The 11,679-nt window shown below is 39.6% G+C and overlaps 2 protein-coding genes across 6 annotated transcripts in view; both read right to left on the bottom strand.

Moving 5' to 3' along the window:
• The window catches only part of col12a1a (collagen, type XII, alpha 1a), a 54,090-nt gene extending 51,989 nt beyond the window's left edge, over nt 1-2,101 (bottom strand). For 4 of the 5 annotated variants that reach the window (XM_019887173.1, XM_019887172.1, XM_019887171.1 and 1 more), the window contains exon 1: nt 1,882-2,101. The gene's annotated coding sequence lies outside the window, so the exon portion shown is untranslated. The remainder of the gene's footprint in view (nt 1-1,881) is intronic. The other variant, XM_019887175.1, reaches the window with a different exon arrangement.
• A 3,088-nt stretch (nt 2,102-5,189) lies between these two features.
• LOC109526119 (cell cycle control protein 50A) lies at nt 5,190-10,846 on the bottom strand. Its single transcript, XM_019887183.1, has 7 exons — nt 10,351-10,846; nt 8,993-9,112; nt 7,396-7,503; nt 7,222-7,309; nt 7,001-7,144; nt 6,386-6,595; nt 5,190-6,266 (listed from the first exon to the last, which is right to left on the bottom strand). The coding sequence occupies exons 1-7, from the start codon at nt 10,597-10,599 to the stop codon at nt 6,073-6,075; spliced, it is 1,113 nt and encodes a 370-aa protein (XP_019742742.1). The 5' UTR covers nt 10,600-10,846; the 3' UTR covers nt 5,190-6,072.
• Nucleotides 10,847-11,679: the final 833 nt, after the last annotated feature.

Raw genomic sequence — 11,679 nt, forward strand, 5'->3', positions numbered from 1 at the left:
CACTAGGTCGGTCAATGGTTTTCATCCATTTTTTCAATCATAACCCCTGTGATTTTTTTTTCAGCAAAGTACCCAACAAGCTCAAGGCATTTAGAAAAAGGTGAAAAAAGCCTTCATGGGGAAGTCAACCTAAAAATTTTCTTTACGATATGTTCTATGCAGATCTCCTAGCCTAAACACAGCATGCTGATTAATAATGCGTTTGTGGTCTATGAGTTAAGCAATAAAATCCACCCGTTTTCGTCCATCTCGGGCCATTTTGCCACTCGCTGCCAACTGAAAATTATGTCATAGTTGCTCAAGGCACAGGTAACAACCAATCATGGCTCAGCTTCAGAAAACAGGTAAGCTGTGATTGGTAGTTACCTGAGCTTTGAGCAACTGTGAGGTCATTTTCAGGCGACAGAAAGTGGCAAAATGGCCGCCCCAAGAGATGGCTAAAAAACGGTTTATTTTGGTGCTTAACTCATATTCCACAAATGCAATATGAATCAAAATGCAAAGTTCAGACTAGTGAAGGGACATAGAACATATTGTAAAGATATTTTGTGGGTTGACCTCACCTTTAAAACAAAGTGCTGTTTCTGATTTATTAAACTTTGTAATTCCATTTTTTTGTGGTACAGTATATCCAGAAGGATTGGAAAATAAAAAAGACATTGCGAAAATAAATAAATATATACATACATACATACATACATACATACATACATACATACATACATACATACATACATAAATAACGATTTGTACATATAAAAATAATCATCAACAAAGTGTCCTCCTTTGCGATCATGGTACAGATCTGTTCTCAAAATTAAATGCTTAACTTAATTTTATTTGTAAATAAAAGCAGAAACTGCTTGAAAAACATCTTAAAATATCAATTTAATGATTAAAAGGAAGACTGACAACATTACCAACTGTCAACACTGATTGTTGCATTGCTACACTGAACTGAGTGTTTTTTGCATTTTTTGTGAGACACTTGGTCTTGTTTATGAGGATCTCTATCATTCTTGGTGGAAGGGAGGCAACTGCTGTTTCTTTACTGAGAATGTTTATCATTCTTGATGGAAGGGAGGCAGCTGCTGTTATCAAGCTCTTTTTTTGCGTTGATACTGCTTTTAGATATACTGTACTGTAGTTCAAAATCTCACATACCCCCTGAGGAGCCCTGACAGACTCCCAGGGGTACGCGTAGCCCCATTTGAGAACCACTGCACTGGGTTATCATGTGGCCCTACTTTAAAACAGATTTCTTCAATTATCTTCCCTGTGTTTATTTAGACAATCTGCTTGAGCAGCCATGAAAGGCCTGGTAACAATTTCTGAAGTAATCTAAAGTGCCTTTTTCTGTTGCTGTTGTTTCATTTTATTTTATTTTTTGTTTTTTTCAAAACTATTACACTGGATTGTAATGTACTTAAAATTAACTTATATGATACATTAGGTTGTCTCAAAAGCAGGGCAGCTGTGAACACTGAAAAGCTCAATCACTACATTAGTGCCTCCTCTAGCTCTACAAAAGATAAAATTAGACAAGTTGTAAAATATAGTTCGACCTATGCCATACAGATAGATAGATAGATAGATAGATAGATAGATAGATAGATAGATAGATAGATAGATAGATAGATAGATAGATAGATAGATAGATAGAGTGATTGATTGATTGATTGATTGATAGTATTACTTTGTAATTTATAAACGTTATTGTACTAATGGTCCGAATAAGTTGTGATTAGACGTGTCGTCAAAATATGTTCAAAACGATTTGTAAATAATAATAAACACGATTCAAGCATAGACAACTTTCACGGTCTATTAAGGAATAAACTGTCGATAAGTCAAAAGCATAAAGTTGGGCGGCTCACTTACTTAAGAAGCCAAAAGATGGAACGATGAGAATTCTGGTAGAGCCTTGCGTTGGAGCCTCCTTGTGTGCACCTTCTCTCCTCTCTGCCTCCTGCGCGCTCCACCCGCAGATGTCCAAGGAGGAAAAGCTTCCTTCCAAGTGGGAAGATTCTTTCCACCACCGGGTACTTAATAGGGGGGGGCAGTTCCCAACTCAATTTAACATCATTTTGCTCTCTGACGAATTTCCCCGCCTGTTACTTGATATATGTCCCCCTGCTGGGACCGCGCGGTTCCTTGGAAATTACATTTTTTCCTTCGAATTCCTTTGGTCTGGCGCTTTATTGAGTTTCCAGCGCCAATGTGACCTCACAGTAGTTTGGCCAGACGACACTGCGGGGGTTGTGCGAGCTAAGAAATATAATTTATTTGGATATGTGTCAAGTAAGGGGTCAAAAATGTTTACTGAGAAAAGAAACCCACAGTCTCTTGGTGATCCATTGCCGAAACCTAATGTGCTCAGAATGCTTTCAAGCACCAACACCGATGTGATCAAATGAAGGTTTACTTCATTCGTCGTTTTTCAAGGGAATTTGGACATTTGTGGAAATGTCAGTTTAGTTTAAGAACGTTCCAAGAATTTCATCACGCTTTGTCACTGCGTGGTATCACTGACTAGTTGTTCTTTGGTGCTCTCTAGAGCTCAAAACCTAAAACTGCACGTGAATACAAGTAACTGCTGGAGGAAATCTTACCAGCCAAAAATATCTAACCCAACCAAACACGTTTCTTCTTACAAAGCACTGTTTTATCATCACTATTTCATTTTTAAGTCAAAAGACTTTTTTGTAAACATAAAGTACAGACAAAAAAAAAAGATGCCATTCGCGTTTATTTGGATGAGCCTGGCATACAGGCTCTTATTTATTTATTTATTTATTTATTTGTTCGTTCTCTTACTCTGTCGCCAGTAGTTGGTGTCACTCTAATACTTAAGCAAAAATAAGAATAATAAATGAAAATACTGTGAGAACATATGAATCATGAGCCGTCAGGAACAGCAAAGTGTTCTTTCCTAAAATGAGTAAATTCAACCACCATTTTTCAGTGTGCAATTGGATTTGGCATTTTTGAATTTGATACATTAGGTAACAGTTCTGGAAACAATTTGGAATCAGAATGTTATTGTTTGTGTGTGTGTGTGTGTGTGTGTGTGTGTGTGTGTGTGTGTGTGTGTGTGTGTGTGTGTGTGTGTGTGTGTGTGTATGTTGTTTTTGTTTTTTTGTTTTTTAGAAGACATGGCCCATCAAGTCTCAATGAGGGATTTTGGCATATATGATATCTGATCCACCCTTCAGATGACTAAGTATTTCCATCCTGTTCAAACAGGATTAAAGAGTGAAGGCTTCAACATAACACTCGCCAATTTTATTATTAACTGTTAACTTGCGTCACCTGAGTTGACCTCATTTACGGGGAAAAAAAAATACAATACACACAAAATTTGAGCTTGTATTGTCACCTTGGGTTTGTCATGGGAATGGTGCCCTCAAAGCTTTGGTACACTAGACAGTGACGCTTGCTTCATACAACACGGTTACAGCACATTTTCGTATCCAGGAAAACAAACCTTGTCGTTCAAAACTTGCCCTATATGCAATTGGCTACATTAGTGGATAGTAACAGAAAAGGAACGACAAAGATTGACTCATGGTGTACACCTATATGTGTATAATTGGCTTTAACAAAGCATCATTCTGTATAGTGTCAGCTTGAACATCAGCTGTTCACACCAGCTGTTCTACGTGTGGTCGCATGCAAGATGATCACATCTTCTGGTCCGATGTACTTAGAACCAACCAAAGTATATTTCCTGTACAGTCCACCCATATAACAATATAGTGTTGATAGTTGCGTATGTTTCACACCATAAATGGATGGCTTCTGGTATGTGTAAAGATGCCCATTTACAAATAAGAGCCTCCAGGTATTAAAAAAAGAATCATGTATAAAGTATGCGCTCACAGTTACATTGGCTGGGGCTTTTCGCTCTTGATCATCTCCTGACGGGAACAGTGTTGTTTTGTGTGTGTTGATGCATTTTTCCTTTGCAGCTGTGACCTTTAACACCACTCCAAAAAGAGGGCTGACATATCACTGAGAGGGATCTTCACTTCTGTTTGGAAAATCTATTTATATAATATTCATCCATTTCCTTTCCCACTTCATTACGGTAGTGGGTGAACTGGCACCTAATGTATCCCAGCTAACTCGGCAAGCGGTGGGGTAAACCTTGGACTGGTCCCCAGTCAATCACAGCACACATACGAACAACCACACTCCGATTAAACCTGACATGGATGTTTTTTGGAGGAAGCTGGAGAACTCCACACAGGAGGCTTTGAAACTTAAGTTACCGTTTGAAACCCAAACCTTAAAACTATGAAGCAGAGTGCTAAGCACGATTCCATTGTGCGGTTATATCTTGTATTTGACAGTGTGTTCTCGGGGACATGTTAATTACTCTTATATGATACTATTTTATTAGAACTGCTGCGATTGGCTGGTAACCAATTCAGGGTGTACCCCGCCTACTGCCCGAAGACATCTGGGATAGACTCCGGCACCACCCGCGACCCTTGTGAGGATAAGCAGATCAGAAAATGCATGGATAGATGGATTATTACAACTGTATTATAAACAGCTGTCATTAGAGTGCCATCTTAGAGCAAGTCCATGGGTAATATTACTAATATCCCCATAGATAATTGCTGTTTTTAAGTAGCCTACTAAATGTTGAGGCAAATTCGTGGAGTGATGAGATTTGCTGCAACGCCTCAGTAACCGTTTAGATTGGCACAGCACGGACATAGTGACATCTGCTGGCCAATCACTGCTATTGCACATAAACGCGACCGCATGAAAAACGATGTCGCACAGCAAACCCACAATATGAAAACAAGTATCTCAAGAAGCGAAACTATATTGAACAAACATAATCAAAATATCAACAATACGGTGTGAACGTTCAGTGCGTCCTGCTTTCATATGTATGGTAGACACGTAGTTTACTTTCAGCCTATAAACGGAATACAGTGTACTGAACTTTATTAGTTGTTCCACTGTCGTTAATTGGAGTCAGGACTATGGGCTTTTCCCTTTTTTTTTTTAAATTCACGTTCGAAAACAATTTAAATTGTCTGTCAGTTTAGCTTTTGCTGCTAAATAGCACTGTCCCATAAGAATATCATCAGTTGATTTATGAGTCAACTTTTTTTGTTTTAATGAAAAGAGGAAATAGTAGACGAGGAAATTAAATACAAACTCGCAGAGACATTGATAAATTCTTTAATTGGAACATGTTGACCTTGTAAAAGCCCATTACATTTTAATACAGTATTAAACAAGAGACATTCTAACAAGGTGTCCTCTACCAGGTGGAAAACAGAAGGGGAAATAGAGTGGCACCTCTCTTCATTTTCTACTTAATCCTGTTCAAGGTGAGGTGGAGCCTACCCCAGCTGATTTTGGACTAAATAAAGGTTCTTTTAAGTGCAAATAATTTGGTCAACACTGACATAATTGTGCAATGTAAATTAACAGAAAAACCCTTACCACTTACCAACCAGACAGGAAGCTCAGTCATTGTAACAACGGAGTGTTAAGTTTGTTGCATGCATAAATAATCGGATAGTCAGTTTTTGTACATTTTAAAAAAAGGAGGAAAGGGAGCTGAGACTTTTTGTAATTGGTCGATATGTGGGGTTACCAACATTAATGCTTACCAAATTTGACAATGCACAATAAAAGGTTTTCCTCATTTTCAACTTCTTCTCAAACCCAGAAGTACGTCAATGTAATGTAATACTACATTCATCAGCAGGACATTTTTGTCATACATGACATGAACAAAAGCTGACATACAACAAACATGCCCTTCAATCATTAAGCCATTCGCAAAGCTGTGCTAAGATACAACACATACTTTGACAGACATAAATAGAACATTTAAAACAGGTATAATAAAAACAGAAAATGACATTCGCAGCATCCAACTTGAAGCAGTCAAGACTCAGGCGTTGTACTCTGCCTTCAAAAACAACTTTCGGTCAGACAACATAGGACTGCTCTTGCACAAACAAACATTTACAGATGACCAGTGTATTTGCGCAGAAACCGCCAAGCAGTCCAGAATGGATGCTACGCAGGTGGGATCTAGTTCGGAATATCTGCGCTGCTATTGCGCGAGTCATATTTGTGGTGGATGATGAGCAGAACCACACCCAGGAAAAAGCAAATGGAGCCCACGGTGATGTAGGCGATACCCAGGAAAGGGTTCTTCCCTCCCATCCAGGAGATGGTGCTCAAGATCATACGCTTGCGACCGTCAAAACTCAGGACCGGGTAATCTGATGACGGAACGTTAAGGAAACAAGACGGGAACAGGTAGAACAGAATTAACGTGCAAAATTTCAAACCCAAGCTGGCCTTTGTTTGAAATCGTGCTGACTAGAGTACAAAAGGATACTGTAAGTGATGTCCAAGATGTATCTGCCGCTAGCTAGGGTCGGTGTTGAGCTCGACTTCTTATGGATGATCCTATAGAGCTTGCGGAAAGTGGGTAAGGCGGCTGTGCGCATCCACACAATGAAGTCCTCATTGATGAAGCCATTGTTATCACGGTCGTCTGGGTCCAGCTCAAACACCGGCTTTCTCCAGTTCACTGGCTTGTTAGTCCCTGAGAAAGAATGTGACCAAAATAATCAAATCTTCTAAGACCATGCAAAATCACTTTAAAGACTTTTTTTCTAAATTCCTAATTCATTTTAGAAGTGCTGAAAATGTGCAAAGGCGGAACCATGCCGTGCTCAATTGTCCATTTTTGTCTCCCGGATTTTTTTTTTTTTTTTTTTTTTTTTTTTTTTGTGGCCGTGGCTAAAACAGTGCAGAGTGATCCGACTCGGATTGGACATGAATCATGCCTTCCCCCCTATATAAAATCTTGAGCGAGTGACAGAATTGAGCCCACTGAATTTCAAGCAATGCAGCTAAAAGCACCTGAAGTGGACCCCAACAACACTCTTTGTCTTTATTGTCATTTTGCATGGATTTAAAAAAAAATACCACGAAGAACTAGAATTACCCTGAAATGCAATGGTTAGGTTGTCGTTTCCACCAGGATTCCTAAATTTCACATGCTTGTCTGTCCACCAAGCAATGCCTTTCTTTGCCAGAGGGATGCTGATTTTGGTGCCATTGGAGTCAACATGATAGAGAACCAGGGTGTCTGTGAAAGAAAAATATAGTTTGTACCATCGGTGCTGCGAGTATTCACAAGGACACATACTGCTTCTTTGTTCTTACCATTAAAAAGGCTATTAGCTATGGCCCCGCAAGGAGCAATAGGCTGGCCTTCGCTGGTACGATAAGGCTCACATTCTTTGCTAGGATTCTGTAAGGGGCAAATGCTGTTCAATTGCATTATTTAATAAAAATCTCTGTTGAATGGATGACACAACAACATTTTTAAAACTATACCGTCAAAGCAGAGCGATCCCCATTCAGCTGGCTGTCATCCCTGGATTTCACATAGCGCCTGTGGTTCTGATAGAAGTTGGATAAGCCATAGTACATGAAGACGTTGCTCTGGAGAGAGAAAACACTCTGTTACTGATGGTAAAGGTTAAAACCGAATTTTTGGTCACTTTTTACCTGCAACCTATCAGCTAGAATTGGCTCAGCCCTACTTGCCTCAGTTTTTCATTTCAAAATAGTATACAGTAGGACTGAACGATTTAGCATTTTCGGATCCCAATCGTGATCGTCAAAGCTGCATTGAACAAAAAAAAATGTAGGCACTTTATTCTCCCAAGCTCTCCAATCAGAAGCAGCATGATACAAGCATAACCAATCAGGTCCAAGTTGGTTAAAAAAAGTATTGTACTATACTGTAAATAAGTCTTAAAAAAAATAAATAAATATGACACATGCAGATTACAAACATTATGTAAACAAATAATGGCTTTATCAAACTTCATGTTTCATGAAACATCGTGCGTAAACGTGGACTGCACTTCTTAATCGCTCAACTTATCACATAGACCAATAAACAAACCATACACGTTTAAAAATTTAATCTTACAAATCTCCAGCTATTATCATCCCACATGCTCACATGGGAAAAGTAAGACACCTGTTTATGACGCAACATCTTTCTATTTCAAAAATGGATAAGCACTAGCAGACATAAATAAGGAGTCATATCTTTTCATCCATCTTTGGTTTCATTCATGAAACATAAAACAAAATTTATTCTCTTAGCGTCTGAGTGCTGAAAACTTTGTATGGCACTGCCATTTTCTAATCAGTTTACCAGAGGATAAATTTTGGTTTGTCACCGCACAAGTTGTACATTCTGTGTGTGTGTGTGTGTGTGTGTGTGTGTGTGTGTGTGTGTGTGTGTGTGTGTGTGTGTGTGTGTGGGTTCGAACGTCAGACACTTAAATAAAAGTCAAGCCTTTTATTTTATTTGGGCGCCTTGCATCAGACAGTCGTCATGGTTCACACACTCGCACGGAAACTTCCTCATGCACGCTCCAGCATACAATGGCAGCCGAAACATCCAAATACACAAGACACACGGTGACCCCCCCCCCCCAAACATGTTCCACACCCCCCCACACACACACACACACACACACACACACACACACACACACACACACACACACACACACGTCATTGGCAGTGATTGAGTTCATTTAGCAATTTAGTTGACAAATCAAATCTAACATTGTGACAAGTACAATACATGACAAAGCTAAATGTTTAAGATGAACATTGTTAAATGAAGCAAAACCATCAGAAAGTTTTCAGAAGATTTTAAAATTAGAGTAATCAATCCTAAACCTTCAGTCTCACTTTACTTGAACTAAAATTGGACGTGAATGATTCTCTGTCCATATGTTTTTTTTTCCCCCTCACTTATGTCACTCACCAAGCATCACTATCAATACTGGACACGGGGCTTTGCTTCCACTTTCGATGCACTCCAAGCAACGCCATCATTATTGGAACCTGACATGTATTATTCAGTAAGCATGTGTTGAGTGCAGGAGCAGAAGAGAGAACAAACCTCGAAAGGCTGCTCCAAAGTGAAATTCACAGAGCACGTGCATGAAGTTGTGCTGTCCCAGCTGTAGTTTTTGGCACAGCTAAAGCATGGGCTCGAAACATCCACACCGGTGTAATCAATCTGAAAATAAAATGTGAGTCATTAAAAAAACAAAAAACACGATGCACATTTAAAGCACGGGAAATGCATAACGTTAGAGATTGCGGATTGTGAGCAAAACGATCTCAAATTCAAGACGTTTTTGAAAGTGTGTGACTCAGAATTTACACAAGCAATCCCAATAAAAACATAGAAAATGTGTATCTCACTTCACAGAACTGCTTTTTTGCAGCCAAACTACACGTTTCAACCTTTTTGCTCTACACTAGTTTTACAATAAATATTTAGTATATAATGTTTAACAGGATAATAGTGATTTGTACAAAGCATTCCTTTTTCTGTGAATTATTGTTTTTAGCTAGGGGTGGGTACCGTAGTACTGAACTGAACTGCCCTCTGAGGCTGATTTTTTAAAAACTGCAGTACCAACAAGCTCCACACTTAAAAGTTCTGTTTACCGTCTTGGGGAAATTATTCAAATTAATTTTTGATTGATGTAGGCAGTGTGATCTTGCTGCATAATTTAAAGGAACAGCCATACTGTTTAATGAAAGCCTGCTCTGAGCATAGGTAATCGCATACAAAACACGCGTCGAGATGTAAAAAAAAAAATGCATTTCTTGCGGGAACATTTTACATGATCGGCAGTCTTGTTGACTCTTGGATAATTTCCAAGCAGCCTCAGGGCTCTACACCAACTTTTCCCCTGGTAGCACCAGTGCTACCAACTCTCTCAGTTGGTCTTAATGATTTGATTGCACCCCTTTTCAGGGATGGGGTACGGGATATACAGTCAGACCATCTAAGTTGATAAATCGCAATGGACATCAACTACTGCTAACCATTTATGACTGAAAATAAATGCAACAGCTTGTGCTTGCTTGCACAGAGGAATCCACAAGTCTGCTTCAGCCTACAACAAACGTTATATTTGCTGTTGTTTATTTTTCACATCAACATTTTCAATTTATTTGTATTCGAGATATATTTAAAAACAATCTACTTTACATGCAAATAGAGTGAAAAAATTAACAAATTAAATGTCAAGTTTTTCTTGATTTATACAGAGCGTATGCTCATGTTACACTGTACGAGTGCACTCAACCAGATGAGCTATCAACACTAGCATGTCAAGAGCCTTTCTGTTGGCCCAACGTGGCCGATTGCAGTTTCAGTGGTTAGGCTAAACGAGGCTGATGGTACCTGGAGGGTACAATGTAAATAAACAGTGGAAGGTTAGAAGAACACATAAACGCTACCTCGAACTCCTTGATGTTGTTTGACGTTACATACAGGCCGATACCGATGGGGATGAAAATGAGACCGATGACGAAGAACGCAGGGAGCACGGTTCCAGCTGTCAAGATGGGCTGCCAAGCAGGTAGTCTCTGTTGTTTAAATGCCGTGTTGTCCGGTTTCTTGCTTTTCACTGCCCCTGCGCCGCCATGACTAGAGGGGCCTGAGTGGTGGCCGTCTTCTTCCTTAGCGTTGTAGCTCGACGCCATCATGGTTGCAATCCGATCCGAGTCGGTAATACCGTTGTGGACAGCCGCTCAGTTCGAGACAAGACAAGACACGTAACTTGAAGATAATTTGTAAAATACCGAGACTGGAGGGAAAGTCGGGCTACGGAATCTAAATAGTTGCTCGGGATAGCTTTGACTCCATCTGTTTTAATAGTTCCATCCTACACCAAGAAGTAGGAAGTACAGTAGCAAGGGAGAAACGAAAGGTTGACGTCACCACAGTGAAGTGACGCCCACTAATGCTGTCAAGCACCATAAGCCACGATGGAATTAGTGTGTCATTCGTTCATTGTTTTTTCAAAACAAAACAGGAAGTTAAAAAATTATTTGTTTTGTCAATACGTTAAAGACTCGTTTTCTGATTACTGTACTGTACATTTTTTTGCGCAAATGTAAATGTAAATTCATTCATTTTCCGAACCGCTTGATCCTCACTCGGGTCGCGGGGGTGCTGGAGCCTATCCCAGCTGTCTTCGGGCAGTAGGCGGGGGACACCCTGAATCGGTTGCCAGCCAATCGCAGGGCACACAGAGACGAACAACCATCCACGCTCACATTCACACCTAGGGACAATTTAGAGTGTTCAATCAGCCTGCCATGCATGTCTTTGGAATGTGGGAGGAAACCGGAGCACCCGGAGAAAACCCACGCAGGCCCGGGGAGAACATGCAAACTCCACACAGGGAGGCCCGAGCTGGAATTGAACCCGGTACCTCTGCACTGTGAAGTCGACGTGCTAACCACTGGACTACCGGGCCGCCCCAAATGTAAATGTAAAATGAAAAAAATTCTTCATTATAGCAAAATTAAAATACAAAATAGTAATCAATGTTCCTTAAATCGATATATTAAAAACATGAAATAACAGAGAAAAAGCCCATAAAATCCAAGGGTATCACTTAAATTGAAATAAATTGAAAGTATTTAAAGTTTTCAGAGGCTTTTTGTTATTATAGTCATTTAAATTTTTAATCAAGAATATGGTATTAATGTAAAAGGTTGTAAAGGTAGCTTTCTGATTGCCATACTTACATTGATGAATAAACAAATTTAGCCCTCAAT

This window comes from Hippocampus comes, unplaced genomic scaffold, assembly GCF_001891065.2.
Source record: "Hippocampus comes isolate QL1 unplaced genomic scaffold, H_comes_QL1_v1.1 scaffold176, whole genome shotgun sequence".
Classification (NCBI taxonomy): domain Eukaryota; kingdom Metazoa; phylum Chordata; class Actinopteri; order Syngnathiformes; family Syngnathidae; genus Hippocampus; species Hippocampus comes.